General features: G+C 35.8%; 2 protein-coding genes across 3 annotated transcripts in view; one reads left to right on the top strand and one right to left on the bottom strand.

Annotated features, from left to right (window-relative positions):
• LOC147839576 (uncharacterized) overlaps positions 1 to 24,898 on the top strand; it is an 846,284-nt gene that overhangs the window by 392,699 nt on the left and 428,687 nt on the right. The window lies entirely within an intron of this gene.
• pdik1l (PDLIM1 interacting kinase 1 like) lies at positions 421 to 24,752 on the bottom strand. 2 transcript variants are annotated; one of them, XR_015516124.2, is made up of 4 exons: positions 24,577 to 24,684; positions 13,933 to 14,232; positions 693 to 1,503; positions 421 to 547 (listed from the first exon to the last, which is right to left on the bottom strand). XR_015516124.2 is itself a non-coding variant. In NM_001037700.2 (3 exon segments), coding segments are annotated over 2 exon segments (1,026 nt in total). In that variant the 5' UTR covers positions 14,218 to 14,232; positions 24,577 to 24,752; the 3' UTR covers positions 424 to 762.

Here is a 24,898-nt window from a genome sequence, read left to right as displayed (position 1 = left end):
ATCCTACTATTAAAAAAAATATATAAAAAAATAAATAAATAAATATCAATGGTATCCTTTTTTCAGCATTCTACAAAAAGTAACTTAGTTTGTGTTCAACGGAAGAAAGTATAACCAGTTGAGGGGGAGTGAATAGTGATAATATTTGGGTGAACGATCCCTTTAATGCTTCAAGCAGTAAACTAATTTTACAAACTTTTTTTGTTGTTGTTACCGCCCAGCCCTAAACTACATGCTCTCTGCTGGAATGTTTTAGGAATTCTGTGGACCACTCTTTATCTACATCACTGTGGCTTATGGTCAATGGAAGGTGGATATCTTATGTTTTTTTCCCATTAATGAAACCCACGTAAAGCCTTTCCGGACTCTTGTCAATGAAAATCCCAATGTGCTTGTGAACAAATGAGACAATAATAAGCATTACCATTGAAAAGGCTGTTTATCATCACTTGTACTAAACTGTAAGAATATCAAGAAAAAACCAAGGACCAGTGCAATTGCCCATTTAAAAAAAAAAAAAAAAAAAACATTCCTGCTCTCAAAGGTCCTGTCCCAAATGGCACTATCAACCAGTCTGGTATTCCTCAAAATATTTACAAAATCTCTTGTGGATTTCACAAACATTACCAAGCTTCTTCGCAAGACTCCAAGTCCACATCAAGTGTGCCAATTGGGACAGGACCAAACAGTACGTTCTTGTATTCACTTCAAGCTCAAAGCCAGTCGTATTAGAAATTTACCAATGTCCAAGAAACGGTCCCTTCACGTATCCCAATCAAGTTCCCTGCATGCGATCCGAACCAGCCTGAGCTCCAGCTCAAAAGCATCAGGACGCTCCTGTGGATTGGCTGACAGCATCTCTCGAATCAGCTGCTTCATGCTAGCATTCATACTCTTTTTCCGGGCTGGGATGTTAAGCTCCATCTTGGGATTCTCCAGCAAAGCCTCCCCCAATGGGACAATATCCTCACCCTGCTGTACGTAGCTCCCCAAAAGCTCCTTCTGAGTCTCCACATCCACAAACGTTATCCGTTCTACCATGGCCCATATGATAACCCCCAAAGCAAAAATGTCAGCTTTAGCGGTGTAGTGGCCCTCCCAGACCTCAGGAGCCATGTAGAAGTCCGTCCCGCAAGCTGTGGACAAGAAACACTTGTTTACGCTTGCTGGTTCCTCAGGGTTCAGGCCTGAACCAGAGCAGACCTTGCTCAGGCCAAAGTCAGCCACCTTCAGGGTGGGTTCAGGGGACCCCGCTGGGGTGCGGCCCTGTGAGATGAGAATATTGTCAGGTTTAAGATCTCGGTGGATGATCTGGTTTCGATGCAGGAAGGCAAGAGCGCTGCCCAGTTGCAGCATGAAGCTGGTGTTGGTCTTGCGGCTGGGTTTGCGGGACAGAAGATAGGCGTTCATGTCTCCACCATCACAGAAGTCCATTACGAACCACATGTAGTAGGCGCAGCAGGGATCAAACGTGATCTCACCTTTCAGGGAGGTCTCCACCAACTGAGTGGAATATAAATAAACACATGAGTTAGAAATAATTCGTAAAACGGAGCTATTCAACAGCATACATTAGTAACAATCCCAATCTGTTGTCATTTGCAAAACAGTTTTCAACAATCTGGGGTGCGTTTCCCAAACCACGACATAACTCTTGGCTGAACCATCATTGTACCATGCATTGCTTGTGAAAAGAACGATGTAGTAAGGAGTATTTTGCAAATCCATAGTTCCTTTGTCTTTAGTTAGTTATAATGTAAAACGTCCATAATGATGCTCTAAACGGGGAGAAGTAACAACTTCTTTAGAAGTAAAACCCCATATTTTTTTTGTGCAAATTGTATCGTTTTACAAGCACATGCATTAAAAAAATAATCCAATATTAGTTTTGGTAAAAACAGGGACTCATTTTCCATATTAACTGAATTACATGTAAACCATATAGGGCTTACTGTATATGTTTCCTTTATAAATATTATTGGTCTACTGTAAATTAGGTCTAATTTACAGTAGGCTTTTTAAGATTTTTTTTTTTAAATCTTACTAAATGATTATAAAAATAACAATTTTCATCATTATTTAGTATATTGTTTAGTTTTTTTATTTTTTTTATTTTTATTTATTTATTTATTTTAAAATTTTTAACATGTTAACTGTCAGAACATTTCAAATATTTTGGACCAGTAGCTTGTAATGTAGCGGTTTCTTTTCTGCTGGCGATACTGTTGCCTTGAAAAACTAAATAATATAATAATAATAGTTGTCAAAAACATGTTTAAAAAATGAATAAATAATTAAAAATATTTTTAAAAAGTACAAATATACCATAGGAACGGTATAACAAAAAACTTTTTAAAACCTTGACTTTTCCAAACCATGTTAAACCTTGAAACCAGTTATCATTCCATGCCTAGCCATGGCTGCAATCAAAATAGCATAAATATTTTCAAAGAAAGCTAAAACTGAACTGTAAAAATTCTTCACAAACAAATTACACCAAAGACAAATGACTTTAGTTATTTTTTTCAGACATGATGACCAATCACATGGCGCAATCATAATTTTTATTCATTTATAACAACAAAAGATTAACAGTACAAATGAAATAGAATACAGTCTCTACAAACTATAGTTAATTTTAAACAATATGGAAATTATGAATTAACTATATAACAAACGCATGAGAGAATTAAGGTGAAACAAGGGTAAAAAAAATAATAATAAAAATTGGGAGTTTAAACATCACTCTTTACGCTAATACTGCTTGTTTGAATATGCTAAAAAGGGGTTTACATTTATTTACATTCATAGATGTAAAACTTTCCAATACATATTAATGTAAAACCCAAAACAAGGTGTTTTGATTGTCTTAAACAATGATTAAGATTATTTTGGATAACGAAAGCATTTTCAAAAAAGCACTTTAATCCAAAAAGGTTGAACAAAAGGACATTCCTAAAATAAGTGAGCAACACTAAGTAGAAGTTTTCCAGAAAGACCAGGTATAAACGGCTAGACAGGAAATAAAAAAATAAATAAAATAATATATATATATATATATATATATATATATATATATATATATATATATATATATATATATATATATATATATATATATATATATATATATATATATATAAAATTATTTTATAATTATTTAATAAAATAGTATTTAACTTAATTTGTTAAGAAACCTTTACGATGGAAGGATTAATAATGATAATTATTTTAAGTCTGTAAGACTTAAGTTAATATTTAGGTAATTTAATGTAAAACGTTCATAAAGCTGAAAATAAATAGTCTGAATTAAAAAGGTTGAAAATAAACCTGTGCAAACAAGCTAGCCTTTATAACCAGATTATTTAACAAAAAAGTTATTACTGCAGTAAAATATTTGTAGTCTTTTAATAAGCATGATGTGTAAAATATAGAGGTGACATGAAAAGTTAATAGATTGTTTTGTTTGACAGAATTTGCGAGACAGAAGTTGTCTAATATTAAACCCGAATCACACATGGTTGTGTTCATGCGGTGAATCCTCATGTAATATTGGTGTCGTCATCAGAGCTCATGCAATCGCTCTTCAGATGCTGCATCGGCTAAATCAAGTGTCTGATCTCGGGGCACTGTCGCAGTACTTTGATGCCACTTGTGACAGTCACGTGGCGTCGGCACAGTATCCATCCGGACAACATTTCTGACCAGCATGCACCGCTTTAAGACTGCATCAAGCGCTGCATGAAGTCGAATGCACCTATTGCTTTTAACTACAGCTCTAGAGGTGTAGTTGCAAGCGTATAAGTTTGCAAATGTTCATTGGAACGATGGATTTGAGAAATGTCAAAATGAACAAACTATGTTTGTAACAACGGAACCTGCGACCTTAGTTAGCTAACAATGGTTGTCGGAAACACACCCCTGATTAGCATCTGAAACAATAGCCAAACACACTGATAAAAGTAATTTCAGCAGAACTGTGGTAAAAGGTGTAAAAGTTTATAGTTTGGTATATGCAATGACACTTTCAAATGATTTGGTCTGATTCTTAATAGCTGCATCTAATATTGACATCCAGATAGTATGTTAGCCTAATGCTTCTCTACTGTTTGAGCTTAAGAAACACTTCCCTGTGTAAAACTTGGCTCTATAATGCCAGGGTGCTGCATAATCTGCCAAAGGGTAGCTACGCAGCTTCCAAGTTGTTGTAAATCTTTTTTTTTGGACATTATGTAACATAGGGTTGCTGATGTGATTGAAATAGTTGTTAGGGCAGTGCTCGGGCCAGCAAGTAACTATAAAGAAGTCAAAAGAACTGGACTTTTCCTTACTTGTTTTACTGTCCACTGGAGAGGGAAGTTATAAGATACATCACTCAGAGAGTTAATGGCACACTTCACCAGCTATTCTCATGATTTAAGGAAACATTCTGTCAGTAGCATAAAAGGTGTGGGATAATAATAAAAAAAAAAATTATTTAACTTCCGGCCATTAAACCCTGTCCCATTTTATTTGATTGGCGAAGATACTCTAGGGAAAGTTTAGTAGGAGAAAACCAAGGATGTTCCGGGACAGAAGCCAAACTCTGCTGTTGAAATCTTAAGCTGACTTACAACAACCTGGTCCACTGAGAGACTATAGAATCCCACATCCACATCCTTGAAAATACAGTCACTTCAAGAGACTCTATTTAGGCCTGCACAATATGTAGTTTTAGCATCGATATCGCAATGTGAACATTCACAGTAGTCACATCGCAGGATATGCAAAGTTGAGTCTGCATTATAATTTATTATTTGGATGTGACTGAGGCCTGAGGATTTTAATAGCAATCAGCATAAGGAATTGCATTATTAGGAATTATATTTTTAATATTATTTTTCAGTTACTGCACCTGAATATTGTTATACAGAAAACAAAACACTGTTCTTTGCAATTTCTTTATTGTATTTATCTATGCTTTTAATCTGATATTAGATGCAGAAATAAACACCAGCAGAAACATTCTAATCAATCTAAAATGATAAGATCTTTCCAAATAGAGATGTCATTAGGTGAAATTGAATTCATGTAGCAGACTAACAAAATCTTGCAACGTTAGATTTTACCAAACTCTTGCAGCCCTAGTTCTATTCCTAAACCTAGCGAGTTTTGAGTTTTATAGTAGCATGTTGCGATGTTAGCATCATAAGTATTGGTTTCATCCAAAGCAGAATGTAGAACATTGCAAATTTAATTATACATATAATAAATAAGCATGTTGTACTGCACATATTTCTAAGTTGACATTAAAAGAAAAAAAGAAACACTAATGTTTGATTGTCTGCTCGCAATTTGGGGAAATGACATCATCCCATGTTAAAATGTATGGTGAATGTGTATGCTTAACAACAAAAATCATCATTTACTATGTGGTCCCTTTACTAACAATAACTAAATAGGTCACTTTGAAAACCTGACTCAATTATGCATATATTTCAGTGCTTCCCACATGTTTGAAATATACTTGCAGCGGTAGCTAGATTGAAACATACCATTTGCCCAAATCACAAATATTTAACTAGATGCGACAAACAAAACATGATTAAATTTTTAACAATAATTTTATTAATTATGACGCTGATATACACAGTTCCTTGTCAATGTGTTAAAGTAAAGAAAGAAAAAAAAAAAACATCCATATTTACTCCTATGCTATTCAGAAACCATGTGCCAGTAAAATCTCCTTCTCTCTTTTTCAAGTTTAAAGCAAACTTGAATGCCAAAGCATTTTGGGCATGTATATAAAATGGCCTATATAATATATTAACATCATCAAATTAATAAAATAATCAGCAAATGAGAAATATATGACGATATAAAAAGTAATAAAAACAGACAATATCTCTAAAAAAAATCATAATTACAAGATTAAAACGTGTATATTAAAGCAAATGTGTTGATTAACCATTACTAATGGTGTCCATATATGTCCATATATATATAAGGTTTTCTGAGTCGTTCAGATGAAAAAAAATGTAATGTTTCTCTCGCATATGCAGTCATTTGCAAAGCCAAGCTAAAGTAGGTGTAAGTAAAAAGGTAAGGAAAAATGCATACAAGCTTTAGAAAGTGAAAACAAAATTTGAATACCAGACATTTTTAAAGATTTAGGCTGCCTCCAAAAATTCACATTTATACTGTATAGAACATACTTTTCTAATGGCTGAGTAGTACATTTAAATTCAAATGCAGTACCTACTAAGTAGAAGGCAGTTTCGGACGCAGCTAACCCGGGCTGGACAAATTTTTTTATTTCCCAAAAAAGTGCACCTCTGTCGGTCTACAGAGCAGAGACTTTCTGTGGGAATGTTGACAGATCTCACGCACACACAACGAAACGGGTAAATGAGAGAAGATTTTATACTACTTAATCGATTGCGGATGTTTGGTATATATTTGGGCAAGTAAAAAAAAAAAGAGTGTTAATAGATTGTAAAAAAAAAAAAAAAAACAAGTGTCACTACATACTTGGGGGCCGTTGACATACCTGGGTGGCCTGTCAAAGTAAAGTCTATATGTCCAAAGCACTTTTTTTTTTTCTTTGTAAATCGTATTTGTCCTCTTTTTTTAAGGTGTAAAAATTTTCACACATTATGTTGAATCAGGCTAATTGGACATGGAAAAGAATAAGCACAAAAAATGCATTTAACAAAATGAGATGCAGTCAATCTGAATTAGATTGCAGTTTTTTTTAAACATTTTATCATTAAATTGAAGTTATTGTTATTAAATTCTCTCCACTTCCCATTCTATTAAACAGAAAGAAAATAAAAAATATATGTTTGCAGTGAGAGATGGTTTAAACAGTAGCTTAAAACAGAGTTTGTCAAGCATTAAATTGGCAGAGTGATAGCCTAAACCTGCCACACTGCACCTACAGTATCGAGTTATGCAATTGTGCTACCAGCTGTAGCAGCCATGTTTTCCTTACCATCTTGCAGGGTATTGCAAAACAGAGCACCAATCTATGAATGCTACACCATCTGTCCGTACAGGGAACCAATCAGAGCGCATCTCTTAAAGTCGATCTGATCTGAAGCATGACAACAGCTCTGTCCATAGAGGAGTTGTATTACAGAACACTGCTGCTTGTCATGTGTTGGTACATTTAACCACATCCTTCCCCTGACAATCTTTGCAAAGTATTCCAGTTTTAAGATTAGCTCTGCTTTCTCAAAAAATAATAATAATAAAATAAATAAATAAATAAACTTGAGAACTAATAAAACAATTAATAAAAACTAAATGCCAGATTCAGATTGATGGTTAGAGCACTTTTTATGTATTATAAAAGGTTCTTATTTTGGTCTGTGGAATGCCCAACATCAGGCTGATCTGCATGCAAGGTCAAAAAACACTTTCAATGTCTAATAATATGCATCTATTTGTTGCCGTTATTGTCTCAACGATTCCTATATGAGCAGTTTCATTTTTCCTAACCCCTGCTTTTCGAGATGCTTTAATATTTGTTTTGATGATGCAGGCTCTTGTGATTGGTCTACTGCATTCAGCTCTGCTTTGGTTGTCATGTTCAAGCCATTGAAATCAATGAGTTTTGTAGCGCAGCGGTTTTTTTTTTTTTTTTGTCTGGCGTGAAAATCACTTTAGCCGGTCAACCAGAGACCTACAAGCTGCGTGGAGCAAACCACAAAGACAACTAAATACATATTTTGAACAAGAAGGCAACTATTTTAAAATCACACTAACAAGTTGTGGTTTGGAGGAAAAAGCTAGCCCAAATAAAAAGGGTAATGAAAAAATCCCATGTACATCTAGTCTTTGGCACTGATCGATCTTTTAATAACAAATGGCCAGCAAATCCCATGTTGTAGGCTGCTTTAACAGTCATCAGTGTAAGAATTACAAAGACAGCACATGGTTGGGGCTTTACGCACAGCATCATATTTAGGCATTAACCTCCTAGGGCTTAGTGGCCACATACGTGGACAGCACATTTTAGCTATTAAGTGGCTATTTAAAATAGTTTGATTAATTTATATTTTATTACTGAAATATGGTGTTATCCTGCAACTGTTTTGCAGCATTTGAAATGTCCTAAACACTATTTTAACTGTCTAAAAAGGAAAAAAAATGTTTTTACTCTGATAGAATTTTGTTTTGAAAATGTTTTGACTGTTAAAATATGCATTACAAAAAAGTCAGAAAAGTGTTTTATGTAAATTCGGACCACAAGTCCACATATATGGACATAATTTTTTTTTCTAAAATGAACATCATATCAAAAGATGATCATCATCCTCATTTTCATCCTCTTATCTGGGGCCGGGTCGTGGGGGCAGCAGTCTTAGGAGAGAACCCCAGACTTCCCTCTCCACAGACATTTCTTCCAGCTCCTCCAGGGGGGATCCCGGGTCGTTCCCAGGCCAGCCGAGAGACATAGTCCCTCCAGCGTGTCCTGGGTCTTCCACGAGGCCTTCGCCCAGTGGGACATGCCTGGAACACCTTCGTAGGCGTCCTGGAGGCATCCGAAACAGATGCCCGGACCATCTCTGCTGACTTCTCGATGTGGAGGAGCAGCAGCTCTACTCCAAGCTTCTCCCGGGTGACAGAGCTCCTCACTCTGTCTATAAGGGTGCACCCTGCCACCCTACGAAGGAAATTCATTTCAGTTGCTTGTATCTAAGATCTTGTCTTTTTGGTCATGACCCAAAGCTCATGACCATATGTGAGAGTAGGAATGTAGATTGGCCAGTAAATCAAGAGCTTTGCTCTTCGGCTCAACTCTTTCTTTACCACCGATCCACCTGTCAATTTCATGCCGCCTCATTCCCTCTCTCTTGAACAAAACCCATTGATACTTGAACTTCTCCACCTAGGGTAAGGACTTTCCTCCAACCTGGAGATGGCAAACCACCTTTTTCCAGTGGAGCACCATGGCCTCGGGCTTGGAGGTGCTGATTCTCATCCCAGTTGTGTCACACTCTGCAGCAAACCGCCCCAGTTCATGCTGAATGTCCATGTTTGAAGAAGCCAACAGAACGACATTATCTGTGAATAACAGAGATGAAATCCTGGGGTCCCCGAACCAGACCCTCTACAGCCCAAGACTACGCTTTGAAATACGGTCCATAAAAATTATGAACAGAATTGGTGACAAAGGGCAGTCCTGCCGGAGCCCAACATGCGCTGGAAACAAGTTTCACTTATTGCCGGCAATGCGAACCAAACATCTACTCTGTTCATACAGGGACGAGACAGCCCTTAAAGCGCCTCTGACCCCACACTCCCACAGCACCCTCCACAGAATGCCATGAGGGACATGGTCAAAAGATGTTATTTAGGTTTATATTCTAACTAGGTTTCAATTTAATCTAATCTAATAAGCCAAAATCATCTAATAGCAATACCATCTTCGCGTCATAATTTGCACTACAGTGTTTGAGGGAGGAGAGTTCGAGTTTTTGCGGGTCTACATGCCTATCAAATGTTTTGTTCAGATGTCACAATAAAACGCCTAAAGATCCACTTGGATCATTATATCAATGACTCTTAGTTGACTTTCTTTTTGAGAGCCATGATCTTTATACATGGTGCACTTTTAGATTTAAAACTCAGCAGGACGTTTTCATCTACTTAGAGTTGTTACAGACTATATAAAAGGTAATGTTCATCCAATCCATAAAAGGAGCACTTTAACATTCTTTTTGAATATTTACAAGATTAACAAGTTAATGGACCAGCACAGTAGACAAAAAAAAAAATGACCTGTGGTAAAACCTATAACCCCAATCCATGTCCTACTATCAAAGTCCTTGTTATGTAATCAGGAGGGTCTGTGGACGTGCAGTGAATTTGTTGTGTCTGTATGGAAAGTGAACACACAAGAATGAAGCAGCAGACCAAGTGGCGAATTTGTCCATCTGAGGCCAACTTATATTTGACCAAAGCTGTAAATCTTAGGAATATTTAAGAATCTCTACAAAGTAAAGTACAAAAGGATTTTGAATACAGCTTAAGCACATTTCCCATGCCATCAGCTGTTGACATAAGATGCTAAAGGCTTTGCACAGACAGAGGTCAGCAGATGAATGGTGCTCTCCAGGCTCATAATTACAGCAGCAAAAGTGATAATCAACCACATCTCAAAGGCCAGAAATAACAACCTATTACCGTGCTACTCGGGCATATTTTTATCCAGCCAAAACATCCTGATTCTACTCAACTGAAAATAGTACACAATATTATAATTATTTGTTTATATTAGAGCACTTTCTTGTACTGAAAGTAGTTTGTTTTCAGCATGATTATTCATATAGTTCTTAACAGCCATCTTGTTGATTATGCAGGACTGGCGGTGATAACATTTTTGGAAAAATTACAATGGCTGAGGTACACATTACACTGCAGTTTTGAAGTGAAACTATTATTGGCTTTAAAAAATACACCATTTACTAATTTGATGCAACGCAGCACCACAACACATGGTAAGTTTTTTTTTTACTATTATTATTAAAAATAGTTTTTGTCCTAACCACCTGCTATGGCAAAATGCAAAATTTCTATTTCTAAAACTTTTATTTTAGTTTCTATGCTGACAACGTTTTGGCAAAACAACAGCATAAATTACAAGGACATTAATCACCTCAGGTAAATATTATGTGTTTTATTCGGTGTTGAATGCTGTTTATGATTTGATAAATGGTAAAGTGACAGTTATAGCCATACTGCAAATTCTTAAATCAAGAAGCATTTTATAGACAAGCAAAAAATATTTTCTAGTTTTCAGAAATGTGTCAAATTTAAATGAGCATTTCCAAGCAAAATAATCAGCCAATGTGCAGTTTAGACATACATTTTTTGACAAGGTCAGTCTTCTCAGTTAAAGCCAGTCATTTCTGGAGCACACTACCTACTGATTTAAGGGGTATTACAAATTTTTCAACATTTAAATACAAGTTAAAGAAATGGCTAAAAGCAAATCAAGTTAGTAATCATGTTTCATTCTTTTCCCTAGCTTTTTATGAAATTGGTATGTTTGGTCTTTTTGATGCATTTAACTTTACTGTTATTGTTTGTGTAATATGTTGTTTTTTAATTTTATTTTTTTTGCCCTTATAAAATCTGGCAGGGAGCAACAAATGAAAATTAGCCCTTGTGGCCAATTCTGGCTAATACATAGTTTGACTGTTAATTAATGATTACTGTGCCTGTTAAATAAAACAAAAAAAAAAAAATCTAAAATTTTAGATAGAAGTAAAAGATATTTTTGCTTTACCTATTAGTGGATTATTTTGCTTGTTTTAAAGAAAATAAGAATATTTTTTGCTTGCCTAGAAAATGCTTCTTGATTTAAGAATTACTTTTATATTTGAACTAGAAACAAGACACAAACTCTTAATAAGAAAAACATATTGCCATGGGGTGTTAATAGATTTCATGGAATCGATTAATCAGGGTTCCCACACTTTCATAAACAGCAGATTAAAGCACCATTTTTAAATCATCAAAAGCACCACTCAGATTTTAAAGCAACAAAGATTTTAAAATCAAGCACCTTTGCAATTCATACCCCCAGCATATGTAGCGCCATGAAAGTCCTTACGGTACTTAAAGGTTCAAGAAACCGGTTTACTTTTTTTTTTTTTTAGATTTTTAACAGATTTGTGTGTTGAGCATCAGTTAAGACAATGTTAGCACCTGTCAGCTTTAATAGTGGGGAAAACTGGATAATTTCGAGTTTTTGTCTGCTAAATTCATCTTCCGGATTTAAAATGATTTTTGGGACGGGATCAAAATCAGTGACGTAATGCACAACTGCAAGTGCAAAGATGGCTTGTTGGTTTCTCATTATTATTCATAGCGGAGTTTTCTTATCCTATGAGAAGAGCCTGCTTCTTAATTATTCATGACAGCACAGGCTTTCCGGAGGCAAGAGAGACCCGCCAGTACCAAGTTGTGAGATCCTATGTTGATGACTGGGTGAGACCGCGTCCACGGACCCACAGCATGCAGTATTTAGCCGTTCATGAAGGGTCAGGTATGTGTTTGTTTCCATGATGCATGGGTTTGTTGCATGTTATTCCCCGCGATCCTGTCAGGGCCGATACACTAAAGGTGTTTGTATGCAGTAAGCATTTTCGTTGAGAAAGCAGTACGAGTATGGCGGACTTTGTCCTTTATCAGTGGAGTTCACCACTTTAGACATATCGCCGTGCTGCTGTATTCGCCCGAAATTTTCAAATCACCAGCAAGGCTAATGATTGAAATAGGTAGGGCAAGAGACCAGCTGCACTGAGTCTGCATTCAAACCCGGAGATTGAGGATGTCCTCCTCATTTATAGTGTCTACATGAACACCATTGTCTTTATAATGATATATATTGTAGTTCGTATATGAAATAACAAATGTAGCATGGCATTATATTACTGTTTATTTCGTTGCGTTTTAATTTTGTAAACTATAAAATCATGCATCTTCTCTCAGTATGTCTCTCATTTTGTGAGCCGACTGACAACAGTTGTTCGCTCCCCTCCTTCTCCCCTGCTCTGCTGGCCACACCCACTACTGCCTCTCATCGCGGAGCTCCACTCCCATTATGATGCATTTTTTGAAAAAATTCTGAGGTAGACTTAAACCGAAAGTGGGGGGGTGTCATGGCCTTTAACATTAAACTTGCACTTAATATTTACATTAAAGAGTAAATTACAATCATTTTGATCGTTTTAAAAAGTTGCATTCAAATAACTTTAATAAAAATGCGTTGAATTTACTACTGAATTCACTACACTACTTGTCAACGTAATAATACATGATTTAAAATTAAGATTTTTAATTTACGACCTATTTTTTGGTTCTGTTTTTGATGATTGAGTACAATATTTGAAATTAAACCATGAACAAATTTAATTTAAAATTTAATTCAAGCACATTCTAGGACCTGCATTTGTTTTTAAGTACTTACCAGGCCTTGAATCCATATATCTGAAATTCAAGTACTTTCAAGAAGCGTGGGAACCCTGATTAATATTACTGGAAATGTTTTATTAAATTGGTTCATGCACATAGCAGTTCAGAAATGAAATGGCCAATGAGGAGAACAGTAAAATCTATACAGTTCGTGAAAACCTTCGAAAAAATGCCATTTTTTTTCAGTCACTTTACTAGTCCATTAATTTATTTTCCTTTGGCTTAGTCCCTTTATTAATTAGGGGTCGCCACAGCAGAATAAACCACTAACTTATCTAGCATGTTTTACACAACGGATGCCCTTCCAGCTGCAACCCAGTACTAGGAAACATCCATGCATTATCATTCACACATACACTATGGCCAATTTAGTTTATTCAAGTAACCTAGACCACATGCCTTTGGACTGTGAGGGAAAACTAAGCATCCGGAGGAAACCCATCATCAAACTACATTAGTACATAAAACTAACTAAATTAAATAATAAATGTTGCGTTGGCTAAGTTTAAGTTGTTGTTTCTTTTTATGTTTCTTATGTTTTATTTTGGTTTTAATGATGCATTAATGATTTTTGTCATGATAAACCCATGACAAAGGCAGCACTGTTTCTGCATTTTTCACATCCCTATTTTTAAGCCAACAACTACGGTCAGAAACATTTTCCTGTCTTAACCACTTTTGGCTTTCTGGAAAAATACTGAAGGCACACAACCAAGTACTAGCAAGCAGATAAATTATTTACAGCACATCTACTCAGTTACCGCTCTCAAAGAATTTAGGACATATCATACTTAATGACTTCAAACAGTATTATCAAAGTGTCCAAACAGTTACTACCAGTAAGCAGTAATGATTTCCAATTCCTCTCACCGATGAGGTTTTCTTTGATTCATGGCTAATAAACAATGTAAACCTAAAAGTTATGGACATTGTGTTTGCCATGCTGTGGGGCACGAAACCTACCTCGAGATAGAGTGAAGAGCTGGAGCCATGGCTCATTCTTTGGGCAAGAGCATCTCTCTGAAGAACACACTCCTCCAGGTGGATGACGTTGGGATGCTGGCTCTGGATGCTGCTCAGGGCCCAGAATTCCCTCAAGGCCAGCTCTACGTTCTCTGGGGAGTGACAGCGGATCTTCTTCACAGCCACGCGAGCACCCGTTTGCCGTACAACCGCCTCATACACCACACCGTAACTGCCCCGGCCTACCTCCTGGATCAGCTCGTACTTGGCCTGACTGCTCACCATCCTCTTCTTCCTCACCTGCCATGACACACAACACAATAACTGGGGCTGTCACAATATCACACTTTTTATTACAACCTGTGGCCAGAGGAATTCCCAGTATACATGGAGTGACCAACATAAATTCTCCCCTTTTTAAATGTTTTTTTCTTATTCATTTCTCTGTAAATATTGGTGGATTTAAACAAAAATCTGAATAATTAACATTGCACGTCGTACAAAAAACAAATTATAAAACTTGTCTCTGGAAGTTAACAAGACTTATATTATTCATTACATTGCCAATTTATTGTATTTTATTAATTTACCCCTACCCCAACCATCACAGTAATGTAAAAACAGTAATTGTACCGAGTATTCTTATATCAATTCATTAAATTACCCAAAAAAAATAAAGTTTATTAATGTCTACCCCCACCCAACCATCACATTACTATAAAAATATGAATTATTGTAATTAGGGATGCAATGATTATTAATTTTGGTTGTACAATTAGTAAGAATTAGTAAGAAATGGTCACGGTTTCACGGTTATCACAATTATTTGAATTCAATGATTTTAAAAACCCACTAGTTTAAAACTAGATTAAAATGGTTTTAAATTTAGTTTTGTAGTTCGGATCGAACTAAATATTTGTCGCTGTTTTAATAGTTCATGTTTATTTGAGTGAATATAGAACAGTCAGTGGATATTATTGATGCATTTATTCAATGCGTTTTTGGTCATTATCAATGCACCAGCAAAAGTTGACCCAGCGACAAAACTATCGCGTCAAGGCTGCTTTAATGAAGCTCACGCCTCATGCTAATGCACTGTTTCCGTGTGTAGCATGAAAGCTCCTATCTGTTAACATGGATGCCAAAAAAACGCATTCTGCTCATGCGTGTGGTGTGAAACAGGCTTGAGTCTTTCAGTACTTTATCCGAAAACACTCGGTTAGTCTCAGCTGGCATTCTCCACATGATTACTCTCATCAGCACCATTATTTGTAACTTTAAGTGGGTTTGCAAACCTGTGTACCTTCTATTGCATCTTCCTCAAACCGTTAGCTGTTAGCAATTCCCGCGGTCACTAAAGCCCCAGTTTTGTTCCGTGCAGAATTGCGATGTTGAGAATCCTTTGTGATTAATTAACCGTGATAAATTAAATCAAGTTTAATAGTGAAACCGGTTAATTGCTGCATCCCTAATTGGTATACAGTGTTACAAAAAATATGCTTTATTGTTGTGCTGTATCATTGTATAATTGTAGACAGGACAGCTGTATCCTATCTACAGTTAAGTACATGCGCAGCAATGCACAAAATTTCTTTTTTAGAAATTTTGCTCTATTTCTGCAACGTCGCAGCAGAACTAAAGCATAAACTAGTATCAAACTAGTAACAACGATCACCTCAGGTACTGATAATGGGCTTTATTCAGTGTTAAATGCTACCAGTTAGAGCTGCACAATTCTGGCTAAAATGAATCACAATTTTTATTGCTTAAAATAAAGATCACGATTTTTTCATGATTCTGTAGATGTAAAATAAAAGTTAATATAAGTGGGCTATTATTTTTGTTATTTCTCAAACATATGTAAAAAAAAAACTATATTAATATTATATGTAGGTCTACTGTTTATTCTCATGCACAACACTGTGTTTGCTAGAAAGAAAAAAGCATGTCAAATGCTTGTAGCCTAATCATAACTCTATAATGCCATATAATTATTTAAATGTTGTGCATGCTTTCGGTTTCATTTTCACTGCTAATGCGGTTCATACTTCCTGCACGGCTCTCAAACAATCACTCTGTTCCACAAACTGAACGTTATTTACAAACTTAATACCTATTATTCACAGCCTATGCATGTTCTGTTCACTAAAGTAGACGTCATTCACAGATGAGCACCCACCCTCTCTGTGGTAACGGCTCACGGTTAGCAACTCGCGTCACGCATGATATCACGGCCACGAATACATCATTACATGAAGACAGAAATGGCATTTTTGGGTGAATTATACCTTATAAATACAGAATGTGACTCTTTCAACAACATTTCAACACTTGGACCTGGTGTCCATGTTGCTGAACAATGCATGTAAAACAATGTGAAGACTTGCGGCTGCCTTTTCTTCTCTCTGAACTTGAAAATATGATTGGCAGAATCGTAGAAATATTGGATTAAGATAGGTCAGGGCGTTGAATCAAAATCACAAGCTTTTTTCAATTAATTGTGCAGCTCTACTACCAACGTGAGTTCAAATACCATTTTACATGACATTTATTGCCATTCCACTGAAAAAAGCAGTAGTTCATCACAGATTTTGAAAATTAAATAATTAGGAGACGGTTTAAAAAGGAGTCAGAACTGTGCAAACCAACAACATCAGTCACCTAGTAGCCTATATATAATGTTGAAGGTGTTTATCAGTAGGGCTGGGCGATATGGCAAAAAAAAAAAAAAAAAGATCTATATTTTTTATAAAGTTTGACGATTCACGATTTCGATTTTTTTTTTTTAATTGTGTAACTAACTAGTCAACTTAAAACATTACAACAACATGACTAAAGTAACATTCTCCTTATAAGCAACTAAAAGAAAAAAAAACATCTGGTTAAGATGTAAGTATTTTTAATGACCATGCCATACATAAATTGGTCAACAAGGAGTAAATAAATGTAAAACAAATTTGTTGTTAAATATCGTAGCAGGAGATTTGAATAAACAATATTTGTGTAAATATTGCAGTTGCAGGAATACAGAGGTCGTTTTTTTTTGCAAGTTTTGCTGAGCCTAGGAAAGATTGGCTGTCAGCTCGGCTTTGACTTTATCTTCTTATTGAGTTGTAATGCTGCTGCCTTTTTCTTAAAGAGATACAGTGGAAGTAAAGGAACATGGAAACTGTAAAGCCTAATTTAACCCAGTGTGTGAAGTTGTGGACATTTAGCGGGAGCAAATAAAAGCACCAGATGTGTGTCTAATATAAAATAATATATTTAATCTATTTTTCTTTTTCCTCCCTTTTAAATACAGATCATTTGATGTGCTTTGCACTACTCTCTGTAATATGCCGCCTGATCTGTCTGGTTTTCAACTAGCTCCGCTAAATGACGTCATGGGGGCGGATACTTTCATTTTCATTGCTATAGCTGCTGCTCACCTCTGCTTTGTGTTCAAACCAAAATATCAGCGTGGTTCGAACTAAGATCGGTGTGGTTTTTCTCATGGCAGGTTTTTACGTCCTTCATACATGTGTAGATCGAGTTTATCGACTTGATGAGGGAATATGTCTTGACAATCCAGACGTGACTCAGACTAATGCACAAGTAAAATCCTACATGACTTCACGCTTTAACAGACAGTCAAGCAGGTCGCACACCAGAAGATCCGCGACACGGCGCGCACATGAAAGCTTAAAGTATCACATACAAGACGTGCGCATTCGCATGATATTTAACATGAAACAGATGGCGCTCTGTGGCGCGGCTGAAATATGAACTTCGTCCTGAATCATCACATATGCATATTTATAGAAGCCCGTTTAGAACGAGTGGCGCTTTTGGTGTGCGACCTGCTTTATACAGAGGGTGAACCAAAGTGCATTGGTGCCATTATGATGTATCAAATTTTTTATTATTATTTTTTTTTAAATCGCGTTTTTTCGATTTAAGATAAAATTAAATCGTCGTCAAAGTGTAAATTTGAATTAATCGTATTCAGTGTTAAATGCTACCAGTGTGAGTTTCAATACCATTTTACAAGACATTTATTGCCATTCCACTGAAAGAACCAGAAGATAGTTCATTACAGATTTTGCAACTGCTTGTTTTTGGAATCTTGTCACATAAATTTTAGATCATTTATGACGTTCTGGATTTTACCATATCCGATGGCAATGCACAAAATTTCTATTTTAGAAATGCTATCAATTTCCGCAACGTCGCAGCAGAACAGCATAAACTAGTATGACAATGATCACCTCAGGTACCGACTATGGGCTTTGTTCAGTGTTAAATGCTACCAGTGCGAGTTTAAATACCATTTTACAAGACATTCATTGCCATTCCACTGAAAAAGCAGAAGATTGATCATAACAGATTTTGAATATAAAACAACTAGCAGACGGTTTAAAAATTAGTCAGAACTGTGCAAGTTGCATCACAATTAGTGCAGACAGCCAAACTGCTAGTCGCTGGAATCTTGTCATGTAAATTTTATATCATTTATGACCTTTTGGATTTTCCTTTTTTATTTAATTCTACTTTACATTTCCTCCGGACATATTTAGAGGTGTACTAACTTTTGCAGCATGATAACAGATAATCATTTTGTTAGATTGGTTCCAGTATTTGTTTTCACATTGACTTTTAAATTTTTTTTTTATAAATATCTCATTGTATTGACCTTATTCTTCACGTACGAGTGGGTGCAGCCATTGGAATCTGTTTGGCTCAAGACTTCGTCTCAATCACTTCCATTGATTTTTAGATGTTAAAAACAGCTTGTTCTGCTGCTTCATTTTGCAAACTGACTTTTTCTTCTTTTATGTATAGTCATGAACACTTGTTTGTAGAACAAGTAGTTTAATTAGTTTATTATTCCTTGTCATTTCTCGCATAGGCAACTGAATCTGAAGTTAAAACAAGCGCACTTCCACATCCCAGAATAAGGTCAATAAGATCTGTTAAAACAAGAGATGGATGTTTTTTCAGAAAATAAAATTATTAGTGAGTACAAATTCATGCTGAGGACTATAATATTGCGATATCTATAGAAATCTTTAAATACATCAAATAAAAAATGCTCCATCAATTAATAAAACTATTTTATAGAAAATTTGACAAATACACTTAGCAGAAGTTTAAAATTATTAACCTCAGCAGTTTCTATATTAGAACATTTTAATGTGAAAGACTAATAAAAAGCTAGAACACCTTCAAAATTAAGATAAAAAAAATGCAAAAAAACACATTTAAAAACAAAGATAGACGACAAAATTACCTTTAAAAATTTAGACATTTCTATCTTTGCTAGAAAACTTGGGTACATTTTATATAGATAGTTAAAACCATATGATATATCATATCAAATGAAATCCATTATTGGCAATTTTGTAATAACCATATTTTTTTTCCACCAAAGCAGGAAAGTATTCGCCATTCCAAGCTTACACTACATTTCTTATCACCACTGTGGTTCCAATTTGGCTATATCATCTGCAGTCTTGATTTCCTATCACCCATTAGAGCAGCAAGCTGTTGTATCGGGTTTCTCCTGTTATATAACAATTAGTCTCAGACTCAGACAGACTGTCTAATACATATTGTACTCTAAATTGGCAAGATTCCACTCTCATTGGCTCACACAACATTAGAGTGCTTTTGATTCTTCTCCAGTCTGTCAGGAAATCAATTTGTTTAATAATATAATCAGCCTATAAAAATAGACTAATCACAGATTTCATCAACATTTGTGGTGTTCCTAGCACTAAATTCTGTAAGATATTCTGTTTTTTCTTGGTAATTAGGAGCAAACAATCACAAATACAGCAAATGTGTTTTCTTTGATCCCAACCATAAGCATTTTCTAACCATTTCTATATTGTTGACCGCTCAAACCCCATTATGTCAGCAAACGGTGGTTGGTTGCTTTACATTTGGGTCAGATATCAGTTTCTCTCTGTGCAGAGGGTAGTGTTTGGCAAAACATTATGTAATGAAACAGACTTGTCAATAGTCTGGCTGTTCAAGATAATACAACAGGCTTTATCTCGCAGAGAAACAAGTAAAACACCATATAGTGTGTTAGAACCAACACTAGCATAACTGGAAATGACCCTGTGGCCCAGAACTTCCATTTCTGCAAAGCTGGAAAAAAAGTAAACAAAAAAACTGCACCTTTACTGCAGTTTCCATGCAAAGATAACACAAGAGGCAGTGATGTAGAGGCATTGTGTTTCTTTCAAGCTCTCATCTGCACACAGAGACTAATGAAACAGTGGGCTTCGGTACACTTCCAATTGTACACTGGTGAAGTTCAACTGAACTACTGGCAGAGTTCTGAACTAGTTAAAATGGCCTCACATGTACAGTATGCACATACAACAAACAAGTTTAGCTCAGCATACAGTATTGATTAGGACATTTAGTAAGTTCTGTCACAAAATTTGAATCAAAAAACTGTTTTGGGGTTTGTGTATTTAGGTTCCGTTCTAAAAATAACAGTATGAACACTAAAAGCCCATGCACACCAACACGTTTTTTGCTTGCGTTTTCCGTTGAAGTTTAACGCCTCATGACCAAATAAATGGCAACAATGTGATCGTGCACACCAACGCGCAAAACGGCAGGCACAAAAGCGTCATTTAAAAAAAATAAAAAATGCCTAATGCTCGTTTTTTTTTTTTTTTTTGCATACTCTTTTGCTTGATGCTAGTGAAAATCGCTTGGGTTTGAATACGGAAAAACATCTCAAAGCAATGACGATTAATGCAAACGAAAAGTGTCCCGGTGTGTAGGAGCCTTAAGTGGACCTAAACTAGTATAACAAACACAAACTAGAAGATGTTTCCAATAACTTCCTTAAAAAAAGGGATAGTTGACGCAAAATTAAGTTCAGTCATGTTTTACTCACACTTCACTTGTTCCAAAACCATTTTTTTTTTCTGTTCTGAAGAAATTTTGAAGAAACATGTGACCATAGACTTCCATAGTATTTTGTTTTTTTTTCTACTATCAAAGTTGGCGGTTACAGTTTTCCATCCATCCATCTAGACTTATATGTATAGACTGTCACCCTCTTTTTTTGTTTCGTTGTATGCAGATGGCATTTAGATACATTTAAGAAAGTATATGTAAGACTTTTTTTTATATATCTAAACTATCTTTAAAACTAGTAATAAAGAATCTAGGATTTTTATTTGATGAAAATAGAATTAGACAAATGAATTCAGTAATCATTGCAACGATTACTTTTTAAAAACTTTTCTTTCCCTAAGTGATTTGGAAAAGGTGACCTATACTTATCTATTTATTACTTCCAGTGTACGCTCTGTACTGCTACAACCATGATATAGCAGCAAAGTTTCTTAATTATTACACCAGAATGTGAGTAAAGTTCCTAGCCATATTGGCTTAGAAAACAGCAACCTTTCTTTTTTTTCGTCGATCTGAATAAATGATGGAACTACAGAAGTGTCAAAATTGAAATAGAAAAGTTATCTAAACTCATTGATCAAAACGCTGAGAGTCTACTCTGATTCAATAAGCTAAGCTAAAAGTGCTCCCATCAAACTAGGCAAGGTCTCCAAAAGAGAGAAAAAGTCATGTTTTTTTGAAAAGTCATGTTTTTAAAAACGCTAGCCTTTTCTGCTATATCATTCCTAGGGTACGAGTAAGATTTTATTTACTTTTTAGGACGACAGTATCTCCAGCAGAAAGATCTCCAAAGATGTCATTTTAAATTCATTAAAATAAATCAGTGTCTTTGAAACTAATGAAGACAGCAGAAGTCGATTTATTTAGACCTGACAAGTTAACTGCTCCAACATATTTTATATGTTTCTCAAAATAAAATAAATTGTGTTCAAAGGGCAAAAAAGTTTTAGTTTTTTTACCCAAACATTTAAACATGATATATTTTAGAGCAGTATTTACATTACCATGAAACCATGATATTTTTTATCCATGGTTATCATATCGTCACAATCTTTTACCGGTCCATGCCTTCACCAGACCCAGAGTTTGTCAGACTGGATCCAAAAACACTAAAAATCAACTGCTTAACTGTAGGCCAGTTGAAACAAGAAATCATGTTTTTTTTTTTTTAAAGTTCATTGTTTTTTTAAAGTCAAAATGCTTGCGCATTGATTTTTTTTTTGTCTAAAACTGACTCAAATAAATTAGTAAAATGTCTATTATCGGTTAATTTTAGTATGATCATTAAATACATAATATTTAGCAAAAAATAAAAATATTATTGTAATACTCATCAGTCATCAACATCGCATATTATCCCATATTGTGCAACCCTACTACTCAGAGCACATAAAAGCTTAACAATACATTGCTACTTCATCAATGTTGTGCAAGTTTAAAAGAATGAATTTCACTAGACAAGTCATTTATATGATCCTTACACAATACTGCTTAGTTAAGAACAACAAATGAAAACACTGTCATTCCCAGCAAAAAAGAAGACCAGCTGCATCATTGTGGAACAAAGATCAGGTTAAAAGGCTTTTCATTCCACAAAACCACCAAATATTACCACAGTTTTACCGTAGTAATACTATCTAGATCAGGTGTGTCCAACCCAAATCAGATACACCTGGGACAGCTAATCAAGCTCTTACTAGGTTTTTTAGTAACATCCGAGCAGCTGTGTTGAGGCAAGTTGGAGCTAAAATCTGCAGGACCCCGGCCCACCAGGATCAACTTTGGACACCCCTGATCTAGATCCCCTGGCAGAAATCTGGGATCTAGTCATAAAACTTTAGTGCAATGGTCTCAAACTCAATTCCTGGAGGGTCGCAGGAAAAAAAAAAACTGTTCAGAGATGTGGCCGTCCAGGAATCGAGTTTGAGATCTTTGCTTTAACGCATAGGTGTCAAACTCAATTCCTGGAGGGCCAAAGCCCTGCACAGTTTAGTTCCAACCCTGCTTCAACACACTTACCTGTAGGTTTCAAACAAGCCTGAAGGACTCGATTAGTTTGATCAGGTGTGTTTAATTAGGGTTGGAACTAAACTGCAGAGCTGCGCCTCTGCACACAGGCACAGAGCTGCACCTCTGCACTCAGTTCCTTTTGGAACTGAGTTTGACACCTGTGCTTTAACGTATTATAAACTTATTGAAGAAGGTAAATTAGAAAAGCACAACAATTAACTGCATTTCTGTTAAATATTAGTTATGTGCACTTTTAATACTAAATGTCCTTAGATTTTCATTTGTCATCCCAAATGTAACAAATTTCTGCTACTTTTTATTCAACAATGACGGATATGCACACAGATTTTCCATTTCAGTCGGCCAGCCCCTGGGCTTCAGGTTAATTGTCATCCCATACAAAAATCGCAGTATTTGATGATTTCTTTGAAAAAAAAACTGTGATCTTTACTGCCTGGTTGAGATACGATATAAAATGGCTATCAGACCAAACAAGAAGCACTGCATTAAATTATATTTTTCTGCACCATGTCTTTGAAATATGTAAATTAATTTTACCCCAGTATATCACATAAAGCTTTTACCGCAAGTTTGAAAAACACTAATTGTGCACATAGCCTATTAACATCTGGATCTCAACTCACACTCTTGCTACAATTAACTACTGTCAATTTTTAATTTATAAGAGACAAAACTTGATTTAATAATAATAATTAATTATTATTATTATTATTATTATTATTATTACTAAAAATATTATTATTTTTAATACTACTCGTGCAGTATCCAGTCTAGGTCTCAACATTACACAGAATTCAAATGATGAAGTTAAATTTTTTTAAAGGACCATCTCATTGTCAAATAAAATAAACACTAATAAATTTGATTTCTAGATTCCCTGTAACGTATCATTTTCTTTCCCGTGTTGACAAGAAAGTAGGGAGGAACATATTGAACGATCACGCTCTTTAACCATGATTTAAAAAGTTCATTTATGTAGTGAAGAGTTGTATCTAGGGGGAGGGGCATTACATTCAAAAAGCCATTTGATTGGACAAAAAGCGTAAAGATAATGCCACAAACTCAAATTTTGAATTTAGCATTTCTACTGAGATGTTCTCAGAAACATAAAAGCTTCAAACATGTACAAATACACAGCGTAAAAGATTCTTCAAAAGGGGTTTCACGAACAGGAGGTCTTGAAACATTTTAAAATGCCGTTAGCGTAAATGGTAAACAAACGCGACTGCGCTGCCAACACGTGTGTGCGGAAGCTGCTTGACATGAGGAAACAGCGATCAAAGGGCAAAGGAAACATTGCACACTCACTGTTTTAACTGCTAGATTAGGAACAACGAAGCGCATGAGCAGAAATCGCAGGAATACAATCGCGTGTTGTGTTTGTAATGCAGTCATGTGCTTTTGCGGTGTTAAAGGCCTGTTGGTTTTGTCCGATTCGGCCACAGCGCCGCTGTTTTCCGCTCTCCAGCTGTATATCACTGTCCAGCTTTAACAGTACACGTTGCAATAGCCCGCAACACGACAGGAGATATGCACGGTGCTTATACGTTGTTGTGACATTAACAATAAAGGTAGATTTCGTTACCAAGCCTCCCAGGAACAACACATGCACCTGCGCAGCAGCTCGACACACATGCTCAGACAAAGAGTCCCACTGCAACCACACACACAAACACGAGAAACATTTACCTGTGCACGAATCCTATTCCCAATGTAACCGATTTTCCTCAGCTGTGCTTTTCCTGGCAGCCATTATAAGCGCGAGGCCGCCGCACACACTCCTCGACTCTCGCTTTCTCTTTTCTTGCAGCTGTGTGTGTATGTATGTTCGTGAGCGCGTGCCCGTGCGCGCACTCGCATTTTTTGTATGTCGCGTCCGCGTCGAAGATTCCTCAAGCGCGCACACTTTGACTGTCTTATAACATTGGGAAGTGCAGCTAAAGTGAGAAACACCGCCCTCTCTCTTTCTCTAACAACACATCAACCGTATTCTGTCATTCACATCACACTC

The sequence above is a fragment of the Danio rerio genome, chromosome 19, assembly GCF_052040795.2.
Source record: "Danio rerio strain M-AB ecotype USA chromosome 19, GRCz13ab, whole genome shotgun sequence".
In the NCBI taxonomy this organism is placed as follows: Eukaryota; Metazoa; Chordata; class Actinopteri; order Cypriniformes; family Danionidae; genus Danio; species Danio rerio.
Note: the sequence above shows the minus strand (reverse complement) of the source record. Positions and strands in the feature narration are given on the sequence as shown.